The sequence below is a fragment of the Nyctereutes procyonoides genome, unplaced genomic scaffold, assembly GCF_905146905.1.
Source record: "Nyctereutes procyonoides isolate TBG_1078 unplaced genomic scaffold, NYPRO_anot_genome, whole genome shotgun sequence".
In the NCBI taxonomy this organism is placed as follows: Eukaryota; Metazoa; Chordata; class Mammalia; order Carnivora; family Canidae; genus Nyctereutes; species Nyctereutes procyonoides.
The window spans coordinates 19,356,528-19,380,448 of NW_026575036.1; the positions used below are offsets into that span (position 1 = coordinate 19,356,528).

Sequence of the window (23,921 nt, forward strand, 5' to 3'; positions counted from 1 at the left end):
ATTAAGCAGGAATATCCTGGTTATTATTATTTATTATTAAAGATTTCAGATACAATTCAAATATAAATAAAGAATGAACGGTCACTTAGATGATTCACATAAAAATATTGTCTTTGCCTAATGTTTACTGCTAAATTGCATAACCTTTTTCCCCCCACCTTAACTGTAAGATTATTATATCATTTTTCTTTTTTTTTAAGATCCCATTCATTCATTAATGAGAGACACAGAGTGAGAGAGAGGCAGAGACATAGGCAGAGAGAGAAGCAGGCTCCATTCAGGGAGCTCAACCGCTGAACCACCCAGGCGTCCCCATTATATCATTTCTATAGTCATGTAAGGAGTCTAATTTTCAAGCTAAATCAAAATTACTTAAAATGTCAATGATAATTTAAGATTTGGAGATATGAATTTGAACATATTGAATTCAACACTGATACTTTATTGAATAAGACAAAGTTTTTTAATAGCCTTAGTAAGTCTTATGCATTCAAAATTAGCTCACAAAAATAAAAGAGGAAGAATTTCTGCATTCTCAAACCTATGGGTTTCTGACATGTTTTCTCTAAGAAGGTGAAACTATAGTAGTGATATTCTTAAATCTTCAAAACACCAGTGCATTTAAAAAAAATCTGTTTTAATTCAGAAAGAATTTTTGAACAAAAGCCAAAAACTTTCTTCTAACTCATAGAAACTCGAAGAAGGTAAATAATTCCTGCAATAGAGCAAAGGGCTGCAGGGCTCCTGCCAATAGATACAGCTGTCACTGCTTTCTTCCCTTATTTTAAGTTTTTAGTCAGTGAGAGGGCCATGATGGGGGAAAAATCATTTCAGGTTTATATTTCTATTTCTTTTATTTCCCTTTCATTTTTCCATTGTATAAAGCAAATTGATTTGGAGGTTCTAGCTGTTACTGGGCTTCAAATGTTTGTTATCTCCATGTAAGCACTTTCAGATACCTATTCCCAACCCCAACACCCTCCAAATTCTGGTCTCATTTATTCAGATGTTTACTTGGTATCTCCACTTGGATGTATAATGGGAAACTGAAACCTACCACATATTCAAAATTACATTTCTGGTCAACTTATTTTTCCACCAAAACCCTGCTTCCCCTTTGTCAAGTGACAACATCTTCCACACCAATGGGCAGACCAAGAGGTAAGAACTCACTCCTCTCCTCCTTCCTCTCCCTCATCTCCTCCTTCCAAGCAATGTTTATTTCTCACAGGTCCGTTAGAACCCTCTTGCAGCTAAGGACCATAAACCTTGGGTCTGTTGAATATCTAAGGAGCTATGAGATAGACTCTTAAATATTTTAAAACAAATAAAATTGCCTACATAACTGTTTCTATGTTTGCTAAGTAAATTACTGATTTTATATGTCTACAGTGCAAATTGGCAACTGCACAGCATTAGAGAATTCATTAGATCTTGAAAGAAAAATGGTGTCATATCATTCTTCCCATTTGTTGAAATGCATGGAATTATGCTCAAAAGAATATAAACTGTTTGTTTAATAGTGATTCTTGTGCTTAAAGGCTTCTAAAAGAAGGCAGTTACATAGCCATTCACAGGGTGGTGTTTTTTCTTTTAATTATCAGCTTTCTTCTATGATATATCTTCAGTGGCATTAAGAACACACACCCACTCTCATGCAAATGCATGCAGACATGTATTTATTGATCACACACAGTGCAAAGTATTTAAGCACCAAATAGGAATATGAAAATATGTATAAGACATGTTCTTCTTCTTCAGTAACATCTAATCTAGTTAGAGGTGAAGAAAAACTAAAACAGGTGTCTTGTGTACATTTTTCATATAATTTTCACAAGTACGTAATAGTATTCCCATTTGCCAATTGCTCATATAACGTCCCCAATTGAAATAACCATATGAAAGAATTCTGACTGCGTCTACAGTCTTGTGTTTTAATCTCATTGCCTTTTAAAAATATAAAATCTAAAATGCTCTTGCCATATGCCCAGACTTTCCAGGACATTTTTACAGTCAGATGTTCTGCTATACTTATCCTCATAAGCCATAAAGACCTGTCAAAATACCAAATTTTGGCAAAGAAACCACTTCTCCAAAATAATTTTTTCTCAACCCTTGAAATTGTCTTCAAATATGTTTTCTAATAAAGCATCCCTATATTCAGTTGGAAGTGGCCTTGCACTTGAAAGATACACAAAACCTTAAAATAAGGAATCCATGAATGAGTCAAACAACTGCTCTATGATTTTAGAGAATGGAGAAAACCTTATATGAGATTGCCAGAGGATGGACTTTCCTATAAAGATAAAGCTTGCTCTAGGTCTGAAATATAGAAGAGACATTTGTTTTCTCACCCATAAACTGAAGTTAATAACTACATCATTGATTCATTTGAATATTACTTAATACTTAGACTTCAGAACAAAGCCTGGCTTGGAGAGATGATGGAGTGTGGTTACCTTAACTATTATGCTAAGAACTATTTAATTAATGTTTTAAGTTCTATAGTATTTCTAATTATATGTAGTATATATGATTATAAAGTATAAAATATACTATAATATTATAATTTCTAAAGCCTAGTGTAATATATAATATAATACGTAAAATAGATACTCAATAGATACTTGTTGAATGAATTTGAAATGATGGTGTATCATTGACAAATTTTGTGGCAGAGAGTACAAGAGAGTTAACTTTCTTGAAAATCAAATTAAATTTTATATTATTCACTGAGCTTCAGGTATTTGGATATGTGTTCATTGAAATAATAAACTTATGGCACAGATTACTTTTGGTAACAGGGATCAGGGGTAGATCCAATGAGATTACTCTATCCTTATGCCTTAACTAGACTTTAAGTTTCTGAAATTTGAGAATTTGCCTACACTTCTATTTCCAGTTGGGGTTCATCTGGGCCATTTCATATAGTAGATGCTCAATAAATTCTTGTTTGATATGACTTAAATTTGATACAAAGAAATAATTACTTATATTAAGAAAGAATAAAGTTATTATTAGAAACTATAGAATCCCTTTATGTTAGATTTCAGTTTTTGCACCAGCCACATCTTTGCTCTGAAATTATATGTAAGTGGAGGGATGTATCCACTTTTACTTTACTGGAAATTTAATTAATATTAGATACAAATTTGAATAAAAAAAGATAAATCTCTTTATACCTCAAGACCATGTTGTTGCTATAAATCTGAAACCTCTACACAAGGGCATCAAAATTCAGGTGTTAGGGAGCTTTCCCAATATCTCTTCTGTAAACACAAACCTGAAAAAGAGACTGAAATGCATAGTGTTCATCATCGAAAGTACCTAGGGTTAAAGAGAATGATGATATTTTCCTGCAGAACAATTCAGCAAGGGAAACTCAGTAACGGCCTGTGGAAGGAAGCAAAAGTTCAACACTTGGCATTTAAGGTTCTATAATTTGGATTATGTTCATCTTCCCACTTATCTTTTTCTAATGCTTCCATGAGTCCCTGGCCATATTAAACTCTGCAGACTTGTCTGAATTTACCCTTTACTTTCCTACTTTATGCTTTTAATATTGCCACATCGTCCTGCTTGCATGGATCTGCCCATCAAATACAGACCAATGATTTAGTAATTACTCTATAAATGTTTTCAACAGATATTAAATGAGTGCCTTCAACATGTAAGGCTTTGTGTTAGGTAATATAGTGTATAGAGAAAGGAATGAGACAAGCTACTGTTGAGGCATTTAAATCTAGAAACTCTCTTACTGACTGTGTATCTTTGATTTACCAATATGTTTGCTGCTGCTACAAAATGTTGTGACTTGATAGGTGCTCAAAATATGTATAAAATGTATGAATAATTAAAAATTACCATCCTGCTATCTTTATATGATTATATTATTTTATAATCTTCAAAGAAAATGAAACAAATTTCTTGGTCTTTGAATAACATGCAATAAAAACTGATGTCTGATTAAATTGAACAAGTATTCACAGATACTCTTTTATATTTGTTTCAAAAGTAAATACTTGTTGAATTGTTTTAATAGAATTGAAATGCATTAAAAAAAATAATTCTCGGGATCCCTGGGTGGCGCAGCGGTTTCGCGCCTGCCTTTGGCCCAGGGCGCGATCCTGGAGACCCGGGATCGAATCCCACGTCGGGCTCCCGGTGCATGGAGCCTGCTTCTCCCTCTGCCTATGTCTCTGCCTCTCTCTCTCTCTCTCTCTCTCTCTGACTATCATAAATAAATAAAAATTAAAAATAATAATAATAATTCTCATATCGTTTCCAGGAATAGGGCCCACATTATTTTGGTAGGAATCACTCAACTGTTCAAGTACTGATGCAATGACCTATAGTTGGTGACTCTTCCCTGTTATTTAAAAAAATAGAATGTTAAAGGTTTTATTCTGCTCTTTCCTTCTGTATGGTACCTGAACAGCAGGTAATAGGAGACATAAGATCATCAGCCTTGTTCCTTAATTATGGGTGGGTCTTGTCAGAGTAAGAAATTTTCTATGCCTTTAGATTGGTGATGTATAATAAATACCTGCTCTTTTACATACAAGACATACAGATATTGCACAGCAAGAGCAGCTGAAGATATCTTGAGCCTCTGCAGCTGCATTAGGGAGAAGGGCTTCCAGTTGAACTTTTGAAAAGAAAGTGTTAGTAGCAGTGAAGCCTTTTTATTAGACATGGCCATCTCTACAGAGGAATAAAGTCATACAAAGGAAGTATTACAGCCCAGAGGTCTTTAAAACTCCCAGTGTAACTTGAGTGAGTGCTTCAATCTGGTATGGTTTCTTCTCAGGTTTTGTTCTTTTGTGAATTTGTGGGGGAGAAAAAGGGAAAGAAGTTTGAAAGTTCTGTTTTGCTGGCATGGGAATTTTTTTCTGCTGTCAAAGACTTATTAAATCCTGTTTTGGATTGTTAGATATGATTCACAGAGAAGGTATCATGGAACACATTTCTTTGTAGTAGTACAGCTATCTCAGATCAGTTTGAACTGCCGTTGGGCAATAAGAGAAATTAACAGCACATTCAATCCTGTCATTATAGTCCAATAAGTCTCATTTAACAGTAGGAAACCTTCCAGGTATTAGTCAAAGCAATATATCAAAATACCTTATTCATTATGACATGGCAAAGTAAATCAGAGGTAGATATATAGGATATCCAATTCTCACCCAGACCAAGCACCACAGCAAAGTACAGTACAGACATAATTTTAAGAGGTGAACTATTGAATTTGCATATCTTCTGATATTTAGGGTGCACTGGTTAAACATGTGGCCTAATGAATTCAAGACACATTTGATTGTTCTCTGTGAGTGTTGGAAATATTCTGACCTTTACTTAATATACTTGCTAACTTCAGTAAGCCTACAAATTACCTGGGAGGCTTGATTAAAATGTGGAGACTTGGGTTATTTCCTCAGAGACTTTCTTGGGAGTTTCTCATACATCTATTTTATTAACAAGTACATCCAAATGTTGTTAAGGTAGGTGGCCCTTGGCCCATATTTTGGGAAGCACTAACTTAGCATTTTGAAAAATATGTTGATCATAGAATATACAAAATATCCTTTCTTGTAATCAAGAACAAGGATAAATTCTAAGTATCTTTTAAAAAATAAACAATGAAGGAGTGTATGTTTTAAATCTGTCTAGAATAGAAGGATTCACACCCTGGCTCTGTGTATCTTTGGGCAATCCCCATGATCCTGATGATTCAGTTCATTTCTAAAAATCTCAGAGACGTTTGCTTGGATCAGATGAGATGAAATATAGCTTAGTAGTTTATAAAACTTGCAGCACATATGCTTGTTATTGCTCCTTTACTTTCTCCATTAACTGAGGTTACATTGTTACCTTCAACACTCCTTCTCATGATTTGGCTCCATTCAGTTGCTTCCACTGATCCTTTATATAAATCATTGACAACGCAGAAATGATCAGTTCTGCTTCCCAGTGTCCTTCCAAACCTATACTAAAACTCACCTATTGTGTTTCACCTTTTATTTGAAATTCATCTGTTATTTTGAATAGCAATTCTTTGCCAAAAGTAGCTTTATATTCAAAGTAGAATAGAAGTTGTATTTGCCCTTGAGTAATAAACTGACTCATATCAACACACTGATAGGAAAGAATTTGAGTGGAATCTCATAAATATATGTTTGAGTTTTAAATCTTGCTTGATAAAACAGCTACTCCCTTGCTCATTGATTGAATCAATTATGCTTACAATTGCAAATATTTACATAATCATATTGCCTGATTTGATCATGACTACTATCTCCATTTTTTTCATTAGTATCTCAATTTTGTAATTTCAAGCAAATTAATTGGGTAGAATTGATACCATGTCATTTTCATGGGAGGTAGGGGGATAGTTTGGAATCAACAGGGCCTTTCTGCATTAACTCAAATTTCAAGAGATACCTAAACACATATACACATGTTCCTAAAATATTAAGGAAGATTAAATATATGTAGGATTTTCTACTTACTACCTTAAAGTGATGATTTCCTGAAATCACCTCAATGAATACACATGACTTCATCAACTATAATTTAGTATGACATCACTGGCTTAAATTAGCCTGTGAAAAATATGTCCTATAAATATCACAAACAAGGGTTCTACTATTTTTAAGTTCCTCTGCATGTGTTACATGATTTTAAAAATAAATGGGTAATTAACTTAATCATAAACCCAATTATCTAAAACTGTGAGCAGTCAATTGTTCTGTAAAATGCCGGCTGTGCTGTCAGCATTCAATTAATATCTATAACTTCAAAATGCTTTAAGATTTTTTTTCCTGAGCAGCCTCTGAGTCATTTATCTCAATCTGGTGATGTTACATTTATTGAAATGTTTTGAAATGTATTCCTCCTTTTTTTTACATATACTTCAGACAAAATCAGTGTTGAGTTATTTCAGGGACTAAGATGGTTGCAATCTAAAGAATATTATGCACTACCTGCTAATGGTGCAATGTATGACTTTTCTGAGAAAGGACACTGTTTATAATCACTTTTAAAACTTGGGGCATTTTCCTTTAGTGTGTGCTGTATTCTTTGGCTTTGAATAGCAAGTTCTTTAGAAATTTTTACCAAGTATATTTGACCATGGTAGTAAGCTGCTAAAATGTTGCTAACGACTTTGCAGAAAACCTATTGAACTGAGATTAATAATAATAACTTGATGCTAGAGTTGAAAGAAGTCAGTGTGAGGCTGGAGAACATCTAAAGTATTCAACTATTCAGCTACAGGGAGATGTGTCACCTATGTTTAAGTTATTTTTCATCTGAATTGAAGAGATAGAATATTGATATAAAGATGTTTAGTGAGCTTAAATATATAATATCCTCTTTGTAAAGGGGTAGTATTAAGTTCAAAAATTAATTTTATTTCTTGAAAATTTAATTTTTTGCACTTAAATTATTTACTTTTACTATGTATATATGTTGTAAGGCTTTTACTTAGACACCCACACATACCTACACACATGTATCCATATACATATGTGTATTAGTATTCACAATCCTGTAAGGAAGGACCTTGGATTTCCATTTTACAGACTGAGTAACGGACCCCTCAGGAATATTAAATGACTTGTATAGGAGAAGCAGAATTTCAAAACGAGTCTGAGGATAAAATGTCCCTTAAAATGTAGAATAGGAGATATTGGTATTTTTTCACCTAGACTAAATTGTGTTCGATTCCAATAAACTTCCTCTGTGTTCTGGAAATAGTGCTTAACAGCAAATAATTTTCAGAAATATTATAAGCACCATAAATAAATATTTTTTAACATGGCCTTTCATGAGCAGTGTAGAGGATAGATCAGGATAGACTCCTGATAGTCCCCTCAAATGTCTTTTTTCTTTAGAAAATAGAGATGTGACCATTTGATTACATATATTAATATTTTATCAATATTCCTAAAATTCTGTCCTCTATCAATGTAAATGATTTTATAACTATCAGTTGAATGGAATACTGTTGTACTGGCCTTAATTACGTACATCCTTTAGTTATATAGCAGTACTAAAGACTTTGGAAATAATTGTTATTGGCTAAATGCTTGCTAATGTATTGTTGAAGCTTTTTTGAATAACTTATATGAGTTAGCCTATGCCAGAACTTAAGACAAACACCAGAGCGAGATGGTGTCTGGCCAGCAGAAAAATGAATATCTAGTAGAGAGCGAGAGGTGAGGAGAAAAACAAGCATGGGAAGAAAGGAGGAAAAGGAAGGAAGACATAGAACTGCCATACTATGTTGTCTCATTGTCACATGTTGTTTTAATGTGTGACTAGGGCATACTGTCAAGCACGCTGGAGAAAAGAAGTTGAATTCCCTTGGAGATTAAGGTAGTGCCAACGCATGTCAGGGTTACAGCAGTGACTAGACACCTGGATATCTGTGATGGTTTGGGGGATGCTGCATCTGCTCTTCTGGGTGAGAGGCCTCCACTGAGTAGAGAAGCCACAGGGCTCTGAATGCACTCCAAAGGCCAACACTTTCAGGGAGTTGGCCAGCACAACTGGTCTCAGGGACAAGAATGCATCCCTGGTTCCTGCTTTTAATCACTATGCATTTTCTTCTCCGTAGAGAAGAAAAGAGTCTGGTCCTATAAACGGCAACATCTTTGTTAGGGTTGTTTGTTTTCTTCTTTTGCCACTTCATTAGCTGTAGTGCTTTCAGGCCTGTGGGGGCTGGGAGGTGAGATGTGAATTACTGAGGGGTATATCCTCCAGAGTAAAGTAAGGAGAGCAGTTTCTTCTGCATTAGCAGGAATGGGCTCAGCCTCTCCATCTCTCTTTTCTGCAGCACTGCTGAGGGAATGTGATCGGGGAGTCACAAATGATAGGATAACTGGTGACACAATAGAACAAATCACTAGCAGAAAACAAATGTGTGGACAAGATGTGAAAGATGCTTTTATATTTGAACAGCAAGAAACCCATTAAATGAAATAAATTACATGCTGTCAGGCTGATGACTCACTGTCCTATTGAAATAGGCAATATTTTGGAGTGAGGGAAAAGATAGCATGGTATGACATAGACATGCTCAAAATAATGAAAACTTTTCCTTCTGACTCCAGTGTGAATATTCAGATTAGAAGACAGATTTCCAACAACATTCAACGAAGTGCATATTAAAAAATGCCTTAAAATATTGCTAGTTAGAATATTCTAGACTATGTTATAAGCAGCAGTAATCCCTAACAAAAAGCAAAGCTCCAATAGGCAACATTCCTTGTTACTTATATTCACCACCCTACCACCCTACCCTTATTTTAAGGAATTAAAGTTACATTTCAGTTTGTTTATGGCGAGTGCTTCAAAATAGTTATGGAATAGCTCAGTCATTCCTCCATTTACTCAATAAATGTATGTTGAGAGACTTCAGTGTGCCAGGCATTATAAAAGCAACAATGAACAAGAGGCATGTTCCCTGACCTGATTGGCCTGTGGCCTATTAGAATAATAAATTAATATTTATTAAATACTTTCATAGTAAATATTTCACATGCACAATATTATATGACTCTTATAATAGCCATATGAAATAGTCTTTCTGTATTTTATATATGAAGAAAACCAGGGTCAGGGATTAATAACTTGCTGTAAGTTTTAAGCTAAAGAATGAGTGAGAAAAGCTGAATTTATAGTAACAGAGGGTGGAACAGAGGGTGTGGAGGTTATCAGATGTTGGGGTATGGGCAAAAGGGGAGATAAAAAAAAATAAAGAGGACTGTTGGTTGCCACAGGCTTGAAGGAGGAGATCTTGGGGAGTTATTGTATAATACGTACAGAGTTTCAGTCTTGAAAGATGTAAAGCCTTATGGTAATGCGTGGTGGTGATGGTTGTTCAACAATATGAATTTACACAGTACCAGTGAACTGTACACTTTAAAATGGTTGGAATAGTAGGTTTTATGTTATATATTTTACTACAATAAAAAAAGACTTTGCCATTAGTGGAGAGGCATTTCATGATAAGTACGTAGGGTGTTTGTACATGTGCTATTTGTGAAAACTTTGACAAAATGAAGATTCCATTACAAAAAAAATCTTAAAGTTCATTATTTAGTACATGAGTAATTTATCACTAATTGTAGTAATATCTAAAACAACTGCAAAACCTTATATGTCTGGTGTATTCAACCATTAGACTTGAGTTATGGCCCTGGTTCCAGTAGCCAAATCTACTAGCATAATTAATTTTTGGAAAATATAATAAGGATAAGGTCTTTTTATTAGATAACATATGCTCATACATAGATCAATCTTAAGCAGTTTTGAATAATTATGAGAAAACCCCCAACTATAGTTTTAAAAGCTGGTTAATGGCACTGGCTTTAGCTTTGCAGCAGGTTTTGATTAGCATTTTCTGATAGAGGAAGTAAGGAAAGTTCTTGTTTTGTGACTTGCCTAGATAGTACAATATCCAAATTTGGCATGAGCTAAGATGAGTTCTAATTCCACTGGATACATTCTCCTATTCATCCCTTTCTAAAGAGAGAAATTTAATGGACCTAACTCAAAATTTCATAATTTTATTTTAATATGTCCACCCAAATTTATATGAGGACTTTCTGAATTTTTGAAATATCTGAGATGGAATTCATTTTTTTGTTTTGAGAATCTAGTTATATGACAAATAAAAAATATTTTAGCATAAAAAATGGATAGGCCAAAATTCAGCCAGATATTGGCTGAATTCCCCTTGTTCTTTTTTGCCCATGCCTTGCCACACCTTCCCACATATTGTGGTTGTTACCTAAGGAGAAAATGTAGTGACATCCCAGACCTAGAAAATTCTTATGTATATAATTTCCAATGTTCTGAAATCACTTGCTCTTTGTTGGTACAGCTAATTTTTCTTTAGACCCGCTCTCCTTTCTGATACTACCTATAAAGTTAATGAGATAAATAAACCAAAATCTCACTGACATACTCCATCAAAATTATAAACTTTCACAGAAATTTTTCTTCATTCTTTACCTGATTATTCTTCTATCTGGTCAATGCTGGTCTTCTACATTCAATATCAAAACTGCTGCTCCATCCCTTGCTCTCAAAGTTGAATATCTATGAAAATTGCTTAGAGTTCTCAAATTATAACAGTAATAGGTAACTCAGAACTATTTAAATCCAAAATTTATTTATTTATTTATTTATTTATTTATTTATTTATTTTTCTGTCTTCTTAGTAAAAGAAATACAATTACATTAAAATTAAGAGTCCAGAAAATATAATCTATACAAACCAAGAGTTCTCACCTTCTCACATATGTACAAGAAAAAGAAACTGGTCTTTTGATTTATTTATTTTATTTTTATTTTTTTAAAATATTTTATTTATTTATTCATGAGAGACACACAGAGAAAGGTAGACATAGGCATAGAAGGAGAAGCAGGCTCCCTGTGGAGAGTCTGATGCAGTACTTGGTCCCAGGACTGTGTGATCACAACCTGAGCCCTCTTCAACTGGGCACAATAGGTTCCAACTTTGGAAGATATTAAGTGATGTTTTCAAATAACATTGAAAAATCTCAGGACATAGAGTTGAATGTAAAATCTAAATTAAAATAGAGTATGAAAACAATTCTGGAAAGAAAATACCTAATGTCACAATGTTCATTATATATTTAAACAGGCATGTCCTGAGACATGGTGTTCTGAAGGAGTTACAGAAAGAAGCAGTTGGGTTCTAAAGTCACCAAATGACTCAAATCTAAGAATATAATACCTCCACCATAATGCAGTGTCTACCACAGTAAGATCCATTCACACCATGATATATTTTACAGTCCTTCCAATTTAAATAATTACCATGTTTTCAAGTTTAATAACACATAGGTCCAAACAACTATTCAATCACACTGATTTTTGTACACATCTGTGTGTTCCCATTGAGAAACAAATTTCTTATGGGCAAGCCTACTATGTCTTTCTTTCTGATTCCTCTATCTATATGCTTGCACACAGAAATGGAGTTCCCACAAAGATAATGATGTTTAAATTATGATGTACCTCCCTTACATGAGGCTATTCCAAGACCCTGCTGGGTGAAGCCTCGCCAGTATAATCACATGATCCTAAGTTTTTCTAAAACTTATAAAAGCAAGGTATTTTAATTAGACTGCTGCATAGTTTGTATTTTAGTTTACATTAGTATTTTTTGTCTTCTTGTCCTTAAATACAGCTAACTTTTAAAGATAAGTCGCCACAAAACCTAGATTCTTCTTTCCTGACACATAAGAATCTTACTTACCTTTTGTTGAATGAATAAATGAAAAAAAGGAAGCAGAGAAAGACAGATGAATGTATTATTAGTCAATATATTTTAGCATTTAAAATTAGCATTTCTGGCAAAAAATTTTCCACCAGCCACCAATAGGTAATCCTAACATATCACTTTTGTAATACGCCTATAAGTTTACAAAGGTCTTTTACAAACATATCTTTAATTGAATCTTCCTGCTAGCCCTTCAGTTAAATTTGATCTTTAATTAAATTGATAAAAATTGAAATTTTATAACTATGCTATTTGTGGAAAAAATACTATTATGCTCAATTGTTAGAGTAAAAACTAGAACATGTCAATCATGTTACTTGTTCATGTTCATATAGTGTTGATACTGGAAGCAGCTGATAAACCTCTGATACTAAGTCTACTTGTTTCATCAAACATGGTGCTTATAATTATATTTAAGTAAACTAAAATTTATTTTATAAATAATAAACATAAACTAAAATAGAATTGATAATATTGTTGACCCCAAGTGATGAGCATTTATTTATTTTTTTCCCTATCGTATCTTTTTCTTTTCCTTTTTTTTTTTTCTTCTTTTTTTTTCTGTTTTTGATGCAGGTGTTTATTATCCAGCTACCATAAACCCAAAGCTTTTTTGGAAAATCTAAACTAACCTTTACTCCACACAAGATGAAAATGTGGTTGCTGGTCAGTCACCTTGTGATAATATTTTTTACAAGCTGTTTATCAGGTAAGAAATATCCTTTGCATATTCTTCATGAATTATGTCAATATAATCAATATGTGTGTATTCACTTTATTAAATCTGGTACATGAGGTTAAAATTAATATTTTTGACATCTGTGCTCTACACATAAATGTATGTTAAAGTTGACCCTATTTTTCTTTTTTCAAGTAAAATTTCACAAGATTTAATCAGTCTTACATAGTAGTATACTGGCAATGTTTAAAATGTGAATCTCTGGAAGAGAAAAATATCCTTGATGTATGCCATTTGTCAGTTGCTGGGGAATAAAAATTTCTGCTATGGCCAGTCTTGACAAATGGACATAATTTAGTGTGCTGTTGTAAAAAAAATATATACAATAGCTCACCGTTAGATAGTATTTTCACCATATAGTACAGTAAACTCAAATAGCCTCAATAGCATAAATAAAAGTATAATGTAGTCAAAAAATTAGAAAGTAATGCATTTTAAACTTTTGTTACTTTTGTTTTTAATTTAATCTAATTTTTATTACTTGCTGGTCATCTTGTGAAAAACAATTTCAAAATAATCTACAATGTGTTCAAGGACATTAAAAATAACAAAGCAGTTTTTAAAGTGCTCTAGTTTTAGGAGAAATACTATAACTCTGTCTTTCAAGTGTAGGCTTCAGAAAAATTTTCTACAAGGGGGATGCATTATTTTTATCTGAAGGCAGCAAGTTTTCTAACAATCAATATTTCTAATACCTTCATCTCAATTACCTTAATTCTAATGCTTATTGAGATGTTAAGTTCAAGACATAGATGGATTTTATCCTTCATTTATCAATCCCCACTGATTGTTTTATTTTATTTTTTTATAAATTTATTTTTTATTGGTGTTCAATTTGCCAACATATAGAATAACACCCAGTGTTCATCCCATCAAGTGCCCACCTCAGTGCCCATCACCCAATCACCCCTACCCCCAGCCCACCTCCCCTTCCACCACTCCTAGTTCATTTCCCAGAGTTAGGAGTCTTTCATGTTCTGTCTCCCTTTCTGATATTTCCCACTCATTTTTTCTCCTTTCCCACTGATTGGTTTAATGATAAACCTGCTAGTCATTCTATTGAATTTCTTGTTCATTACTAAGAAAATAAAAATTATATTTTATTTTGGGGAGTAATTTTTATTATGATGACTTCAGAATTCAAAAAATATAATAATTTCATCAGTACTTGAGAATTTTAACAACATTGTTATAACCACAGGAATTATATACACACAAGTACATGCATATTTATATATACATTATACAAATATAATAAAGAAAATTTTGTGGTAGGGTAATTGTGACTAAGTCTTATCTTTATGAATGAAATAAAATAATAACCTTATTAGTGCTGAAAAATTCATCCTAATTCTATTGACTACAAGTCTTATTTTACATTTTTTAAATTTAATTTCAATTTGCCAACATATAGTATAATACCCAGTGCTCATCCCATCACGTGCCCTCTTCATTGCCCATCGCCCATTTACCCCATCCCCCCACCCACCTATTGACCACAAATTTTACACAACTATAAAATGCAAAGACATGAAATAAATAGTTGCAAACAGAATGATATATCAACTGTAATAGTAAAGGGCCAGTAATGTCATTTCATTAACTAGAATCTCAGTTATTTGAGTAATGCTTGAAACCACAACTTTTGAAGGGCTGCTTTGGGATTAAAATTGCTTTTTTTTTTTTTCCTAGAGTTTACATGGTACAGAAGATATGGTCATGGAGGTAAGTTGATGAAAGGGTAAATTATTTAAAATAGCTTTCTCGAATGAACCATATTTCATCTCTACTTTAAGCCATTAACTTGGGGATCCCTGGGTGGCTCAGCAGTTTAGCACCTGCCTTCGGCCCAGGGCATGATCCTGGAATCCTGGGGTCAGGTCCCACATCGGGCTCCCTGCGTGGAGCCTGCTTCTCCTTCTGCCTGTGTTTCTGTCTCTGTCTCTGTGTGTGTGTGTCTCTCATGAATAAATAAATAAAATCTTTTTAAAAAGCTATTAACTCTCTAAACTTAAAGGCAAACCATTGATATTAGATCACTTAGAGATTTTGTAAGGTGGTTTATCTGGGGTCATCAGACAACTTGTTTTGATTGTCAAAATGAATTGAATTATTATTAAGGTGCATTGTGATACACTACAAACAAATATGCTTTTAGAGGATTGTGGCAGATAGAAAATATTCCATGAGACCTGTATTTTTTCCTGCATGCTTTGTAACAATTCTATGCTATTATCTTTTGAAGCAACATTTTAAATATTGTAAACACCTAACTTACTTTTGAAAGCCTCTTATTTGCTCAAAGAGATAGAACTAAAGTTAGTGATTGCAAAACCTAAAGATTCAGTTTAATTGGGACTCCAAAGATATTTAAGAATTTATTGTTTATGATTTTTTAAATATAACTGGTAATTCTGCTAGTTTAAATTCTACTTCAACCATGAACATTTCTTGCCAAAAATAGAGGCAGCATGGGATACTGGAGAAAATAGAGTCTAGAGTAAGAACAATTGGATTTGTATCTTCAACCTGGCAATGTGACCTTGTAACAAATTATTCACCTTCTATGAACCTCAACTTCCCCATATGCAAAAATCACAGGATCCTTGTGAGGGTTAAAAAAAGAATGTGATGATAGCTTCTAGCGCTGTGATCTACATAATAGGTACTTAGTGAACATACTAAAACTAGTAACTTGTAAAAGCCACTGCATAGTGGTAGGAGAATGAAAAAATGGAAAGAATCACTGAGCATCTAGTGCTACAACTTGCATGCCAAATCAAGGATATTCATGCTAGCATAGGTCAAAAGAACTTCCATTTATAGGTTGCAATGAGGATTATAGGAAAGGAAAGGCTTAGCATGAATTCTGACAAAGCCTATTCTGTTTCCACTTGTGGGTTACGAATCACTGCATGGATACTATACAAAGATTAATAAGATGTGCTGCTTAACTTAGAGAACTGTACCATATACTAGGAAATAGGATAAGTAAGAAGGTAACAAATTTATAAGAAAAATATAATGAGCATTTTAAAAGATTTATTTTGATGAATTAAGGAATATTTAGTGATGGGGTAGTGGATAAGTAAGTCTTGAAGTATTTCAAAAGTTAGAAATGGAGCTAATTCCAAATAAAGGAAGTGGAATAAATAAAAATGCAGAGGCAGAGAAATATGGGCTGTATGAAGTCAGGATTTCTCCAAACATTTTAGAAAACATTTGTGCAGCAAGATGTTAGTAGGAATTCCATTAAAAAAATAACTTTATTGTTAAATAAATTTGGGAAAGGCTAGTTCATAAAGGTTCAATAGTTTATTATTAACTTTAAGTAATAAGTATACTACTTACCTAATATGTATAATACATGTATTACTTTCCCAGGACTACTGTAATAAAGTACCTCAAAGTGGGTGGCTTATAACAACAGAAATGTTCTGGAGGTTAGAGATCTGTAGCAAGGTGTTATCAAGACCTTGCTCCCTCTGCAACCTGTAGGAGAAATCTTCTTCCTTGCCTTTCTCAGCTTTGAGGCAGCCTTGAACATTCATTTGCTCATGACAAAATGACTTCAGAGTCCAGCTTCCTCTTCATATGTATGTCTTCCTCCCATGTCTATTCACATCTTCCCTCTGTGCATGTCTGCCTCTGTCTGAATTTACCTCTTTTTAAGGTAGCTAGTCATATTGGATTAGGGCCCACCTAATGACCTCACTTTAACTTGATTACTTCTGTAAACATCCTATTTCCAAATGTGGTCCCATTATGATATACCAGGGATTAGGACTTGTGGGGGTACAATCCAACACTATCACACTAAGAGAAAAGTATGTGAATCTCTGAGGAGAGAAGAGTTGTAAAATATCCAACTACTCCTAAACTTATTTGACCATCCAGCTAATTGTCATTAAGAAAAAAAACTCATTTATGCTGACTGATATCAAGTTAAATTCATAACTGCCAATTTCAAATGAACAGCTGGTACTGCCCAGCAAATATACTTTACTTTCTCAGTGAATTCATTTTCTCATTCGCCTAGATCGTGTCATAGTTACTCCCTCCCCTTCAGAACTCCAACAGCTGCTTGTCATCCTTACTTTGCTTCCTATTACACAGAAGTATTAGAGAAAACTTGAATTTCCACAAGTTCACACTATCACATTTACTCTCCTACATCTATGCTCATACACTCTGTCTTCCTGCTTGTTTCACCCATGATGTCACCATACTAAACCTACACCTGTACACTTGTCCTATCCAATCTGGCTTATTTAAGCTCATTGCTCCAGCAACTGTCCCTTGTGTCTCCTCATCATCAGTCTCTCCCTCTACTGCATTATTGCTGTCAACATACAAGCATTCTGTAGTAATTTCATTTAAAAAAAATCATTTCTCTGAAAATCCCACACCCTATAGCTAATATCCCACTTAACTATTATTTTCAATATTATTAGTAAAAAAAATAGACTATGCTTTCTGTCTTCAATTCTCTGAAGAATATTTCCCTTTGAACCTACTTCAATCAGACTTTTACATGAGCATTCAACAAACATACTTTGTCCATGTCACCAGGATGTACACATTGTGAACCCAGTGGCCAATGCTCAGGCTTTATGCTTGACCTGTTGGAAATAGTGTGGCAGTTCCAGATATTACATGCAGGCATAATAACATCTGTAAGTGAAAAGGGTGTTTTTTTTTTCCTTATATCTATTTTTTTAAACAAGATATCTCTCAGTAGATCTCCAAATACCTCAATGTCCAGAGTTGGGTCACAAATTTGCCACCAAGCTTGTCATAGGAAGGAGTAATATAATGGTATTAATGATAGTCAACCTATACTTCTGAGTCATGTGAAGAGGATTTGGTCCTTGAGCATATCTGACCTTTGTCATCAGAGTAGAAGGAAAAGACTGGCACTGGTGAGTCAAGCAACAATGTCTGCCACATTATGTAAGTGACTTGAAATTGAGGTTTGTTTTTTTTTTCATTTATTAATGGAAAAGTTCTATCCAATATATTATCTTGGGTATACAATAGTTTTTAACTATTACTACATAATAATCTTAATAGCCTAGATGACTAGCTTTTAAATAAAATAGATACATTAAAACAATACATAGATATTTTTAGTTTGAAAAATAAAGTACACCAAGGCTTATTAAAAAATCATCAAAACTGGGGCAGCCTGGGTAGCTCAGAGGTTTAGTGCCGCCTTCAGCCCAGGCATGATCCTGGAGACCAGGGATCGAGTCCCACGTCGGGATCCCTGCATGGAGCCTGCTTCTCCCTCTGCCTGTGTCTTTGCCTCTCTTTCTCCTCTCTATGTTTCTCATGAATAAGTAAATAAAATCTTTTTAAAAAATCATCAAAAGTAACTCCATTCTTTTCCATATCTCTAAAAATTTCCTCCCTTATTTATTTTTTTAGATTATATGAAACCAACGTGTATCTTATTGAGATAAAAGAATGAATACAACTAAGTTCCATATAGTGAACACATAACATTCAGATATTTAATTAATAATTAAATATTTGAGAGTAAATATTTATTTTTAAATCCTTTTCTCAATTATGGTCTTTTTTCACTTTAATAATAAGAAAATATAATAAGACAGCTAACTTAGAACCAACTTTCACCTGGGCTAACATAAAATGCAAATAATAGCTCTTTAATACCTTTTTAAGTTAGTGACAAAAACAATGAGGGAATGAGACAAAATAGCAGTATAATACTTGTTCTATAAGAGTATGAAATAATCTTTCATTTGTACGATGGGATTATCATATGACTATGATATTCAAAATAATATCAAGGAAAATTAAAATTCTGGAGAGCAAATATGGAATTTCCTGTCTTCACAGTACTTATACCCAGATTTTCACTTTATTTTTTCAGTTAGACTCCCATCAATTACTTAGCCTTATTTTCATTCATATAGCATTATCCTGCCTCTAATTATGACTGAGATTTTATTACACTCACTGACTTATCATTATTTTGTGATATGTTCACAAAATAGACTAGAAATAGTTTGAGGAGGCAAGGTGATAAAAGTAGGCCTACTAACTAAAGCATCCTACATAGTGGGGTATACATGAAGTATGTGTGGGGAGATGTTAAGGAAAACACAGTGTGTAGAGGCGTTAGTAGTAGATGGACCTTAGATCGAGGAAGTGGCTACTATCAAGAGACTTGATAGGCTCTTGAGCAGGTATAGCCAGGCAAAGGGAAAGTTAGTCAACCTTCCTACTAACCTGACCCTAGTTTTTGTTCTAACAATTTGATTGCTAAGGGTCTTCAAAATAATTCCTTTATATTTTGGTTATGGTAGATTACTCCAATATTATATATCACCCATGACCCTAAAGGATTGGGGCACCCAAATATTCAAAGCCCAAGCTCTAAACATCCTTGTTCTCCTATCTTTAGGGTATGATTGACAGTGAAAACAGGAGGGAAAAGCGTTCTTTGAGACAATTTAAATACTGTCTTAAACTTAGAGAAGTTATTGTATTTCAAGAGACTTGTACTCGCTATCCCATATCAGTGTAGCATTGTAACTATGGAAAAAATCCCTGTATTAGACTCTGTTCAAGTTTTTTTTGCCATTGCTTTTTTTCTAATAGTTTTTTTCCCCTGAGATTCTTCTTATAACATACTTATGTAGATTTATGATTTTATAACTAACAGATTGAGATGACATATTACAGAATGAGAAATAGAATTTGTTTCAAAATAGATATAAAATGAATTTAAAAATCTCTCAAGTATAAGTCATAATTATACTTTCATTTTCAGAAATAAAATAGAATAAATAGCAAGATTACAGTGGACCATCTCCACATAGTAAGAGGTGAAGTAATCCCGTTATAGATAATAAAACCATTTGGGATCCTTGGGTGGCTCAGTGGTTTAGCGCCTGCCTTTGGCGCCTGCCTTCGGCCCAGCATGATCCTGGTGTCCTGGGATTGAATCCCACGTCGGGCTCCCTGCATGGAACCTGCTTGCCCTCTGCCTGTGTCTCTGCCTCTCTCTCTCTCTCTCTTTCATGAATGAATAAATAAATAAAATCTTTTTAAAAAAAGTTTGTGTTAATGATGGAACTGAGAATGGTACAGAAAAAACAGTAGTTTTTGCCTGTCATTCACATTTGTAAATTTGACAACAAATAATCCTATATAATTTTATTATTTCTTCTTAATTTTCCTGATCAAATTTAAGAAATGAACTTACTTCTCCAAGAGACTACCATTAAGTGGTAGACAACTGGCTAATTTGAATTAAGAAAAGATCAAAAGAAAGAGTGGTTTGAAATGTTGTCTTTAATTAGCTTGAGAAGCCTTCTATAATTTTGTGCTCCTTTTTAGAAGAATCTACCCAGTAAGAAAAAGGGCATGTATTTAAAAAGTCATCTTATTTTTCTGAAGCATAATACCTATTTCTTGTTTCAAGTGCCTTGTAACCCCATAATACATCCAAGCACCGTAATTTAGCATCTAATTACTTCCACAGCTGTAGAAAAAAAGCAGTAAGATGGCCATATTTTCTGTTGGCTGAGAGCTTGCATTAATGAAACCTTGGCTGCTCGTACTCTCCCAGAAATTTATTTTCCCCTCATCTGAGTGCCCTAGCTAAGAGACTAGAGGGATGAGCTCAGATCCTATTCAAGAGGGTTATGAAGATAACATTCAGAGGTTCACTGAGCATGCCCATACAATTCAAAACCTCCTTTTGAGTAATTTATCTTTCAAAGGTCCCAAATATGTTCCCCAAATATATAGAGTAATTGCTAAACCATCTAATGAAATACATTGTTTTATTTAGGCCTGAACATTTTACAAAAGTATGAAACATATATTTATAAAATAACACTAAAAGTGCTACTGTGATGTGAAGTGTGTCCTATTCTGCTTTTTGACCTAGAGAATAAGCCAGGGAACTATCTTACATGCAGTGATCTTTCAATGTGAAAATTAAATCCAATATTTTGGTGGAAATTAGCCTTGTATTTTTATCCCCTAAATGTTTCACTGTCTGTTCTTATAAAGGCCAGATGGAGGTGGAGTATGAAGAAGTATATACACATACTTTTGAAGAGCACTTGTCATTGAGAAACAAAAATAGCATGGGCACTAATATTATCCAGTTTGGCATATAAATTTCAACCCAACTCACCCAAAAAAGTATTTTAATCTTTACATATCCCTCTTGAGACTCTGCCTGGCAATAGATATAGTCTCATCATTATTATTATGTGACATTCCATTATTTTCAATGGCAATTTACATTGCTGGTATCTTTTCCAGAAAAATTTAAACTTATTTTTAATGCATATGATTAAGATCAAGAAACCACTTAAACATCTTCAGTTTTCTAAAAGATGACCAACATTTGTCTCAAAAGCATATGCCTTAAAATCTAAAGATACACTATCATAAGAAATATTTAAGACTATGCATTAATTAAAATATACAAATCTACCAATCTAATCGCCACCTTCACGTAGATTTATGCTTATGTCCTTGTTGAATTTGAAGTCACCATACATGGGGCAGCCCGGGTGGCTCAGCCGCCTTCAGCCCAGGGCCTGATCCAGGAGACCCGGGATCGAGTCCCACTTCAGGCTCCCTGGGTGGAGCCTGCTTCTCCCTCCGCCTGTGTCTCTGCCTCCCTCCCTCTCTCTCTCTCTCTCTCTCTCTCTCTCTGTCTCTCATGAATAAATAAATAAAATATTTTTTAAAAAATGAAGTCACCACACAGTACTTTAAATAATGAAGCCAATATGGAATGAACATAACTCTACTTCATAATGATAAAAGCAGTTGTTTCAAGAAAGGTAATGAAATTATAAATTAAGAATTTAGAATTATTGCAACCCCTCTAATGGCATTACCAGAGGGTACTGTAGAAGCAAATGCTAGACAGTCTGGGACTGGCTATTTCTATATTGGAAATACAATAATGTTAAAGAGGCTTTAGCTAATACAACCTTGCTGAGATGAAGACAAGTTTGTGAAATAGTGTGCAATCACTAATATATCCCTATTGTTAGATAAGACAAGGATTTAGTTAGTTGCAAGTCTCTCCCATTTGTTGCTTGTGGAATACAAGTTGGAGAAAACCCAAAGAAAAACTCCTAAACTTTAAGACCTGAGATTCTCTTAAGAGTGTCTTTAACAGAACACATTTTTTTTACTTTAATAAAATCCAGCTTGTCTTTTTTATTCCTTTATGAATCATGCTTTTTGTGTTGTGTCTAAAAGCTCATCATCAGACTTTTTATATAAATACAATGTACTTAGAAGGTATTTATGAGCTTTTAATTTCTTTATTTCTACCCTCTAACTATCTAGTCTAATTAATTAAAAAAAAACTGAAAAATTTCAAACTAAAATTGTTATTGGCCAGGGGTAGAGTTGGAATAGAAGTCATCTTGTCTTCAAGAAGAGAATCTAAATATATTGATAAAATTGCACTTCTCTGCTGTCTTTTTAAACATTTTCATGTGATTTGGGAAAAAACAACAGAGTTTCCAGACTAGCAGGTGTTACTAAATTGTTCCAATCAGAAAAGCTGTGCAATTGGGAGAGACTCAAGGAAGAGCTTATAAAGTTGTCCAAGTGGGAAGAAAAATGACATATGATTTTTAGCATAGATAAGCACAAGGTCATTTCTTTCAGAGATTGAAAAATCTAGAGCCTATATCCAAATGAAAGTCTCTAGTTGTCAGGGGTTTAGGATTCATTCCTTATTTCCCTTGGTGTTCAGTTATATCCTAAAAGGCAGGAAATATTGGATATCATCAGGAAAATTATTAGAAGTGAAGCAGAAAACATTATATGCATTTTTGGCTTTTACAACTTCAAGAAGGATATGGAACTAGACACTGCTCACAGCAGGACTTGCAAAATCATTAGCAGAGGGCTTCTGTGAACACCTCCCATTTGGGATCTTATTTATAGTTATCTTAGGCCTGTCGGCCCTTAGAATATGTGTACATATTCCTTTCTTTTTTAAATGTTGACTCTATGTAGAACAAAAGGCTTGCGTAAGACAACAGTTAAGAGAAGTACATTGGCAGAACTAAATCTCAGTTTCTCTGGTCCCTTTGATTTTGAATCAGCAATTTGCTTTCTGAAATAGGATGGTAATAGGGAATGAACTGAGGTCTGTAAATTCTTGAATGGCAATTTCAGCCAATTCTAACTAAACATGAGGCATCTCCCTTTGAAATATTTCAGGCAAGTTTAGAAAAACTAATGCTTCATACTAGGAGAAACTAACTTGAACATTTTACTGATCTCCTACTTGTACACAAATATGTATTGACACAACACTGATAACACCAGAACATCAAAAGTAAAACATGGCCTCTTGCTTTTAGAAATTTCATGAGTTGATATACATATACACATATATACATAAGGTATATACACATAAGATCTGATATACATAAGATATAAATTAAATTTCAAAAGGATTGGCAAATTCTCAAGAATATTGACAACATCAGTATTTGTTGAATGCTGACTCTGAGCCAAGTACACTACTGTTTTACGTGCATTTTCTCAAAATAATTCTCACAGTGTCTAATGGGATAGATTTTACTATTATCCTCATTTTATAAAGGGTGGTATTGAGACTTGGAGAGTTTAGATAATTTTTCCAAAGGTTCTGTAAACAGTGCTGAGGCAAGATTTAAATGATATAATGAAACTGCTCATTAAGAGAAGTCCGAACAAAGCTCTCATTTTCAAGGTTGATGTTGGAGCAGACAAAAAGTCTCTGTGGAGTTTGCCTTACATTCTCTCTTAAAAAATAATTGGGGGGTAAACCATAGCTTTGCTCTAGCAGAGACA

General features: G+C 33.8%; 1 protein-coding gene across 4 annotated transcripts in view; it reads left to right on the forward strand.

Moving 5' to 3' along the window:
- The window catches only part of CNTN1 (contactin 1), a 347,447-nt gene that overhangs the window by 168,423 nt on the left and 155,103 nt on the right, over positions 1-23,921 (forward strand). For 3 of the 4 annotated variants that reach the window (XM_055318908.1, XM_055318911.1, XM_055318912.1), the window contains 2 exons: positions 12,896-13,028; positions 14,751-14,783. In XM_055318908.1, the coding sequence (XP_055174883.1) occupies positions 12,968-13,028; positions 14,751-14,783 (94 nt within the window). In that variant the 5' untranslated portion in view covers positions 12,896-12,967. Of the gene's footprint in view, positions 1-1,006; positions 1,162-12,895; positions 13,029-14,750; positions 14,784-23,921 lie in introns of all 4 variants that reach the window. The other variant, XM_055318909.1, reaches the window with a different exon arrangement.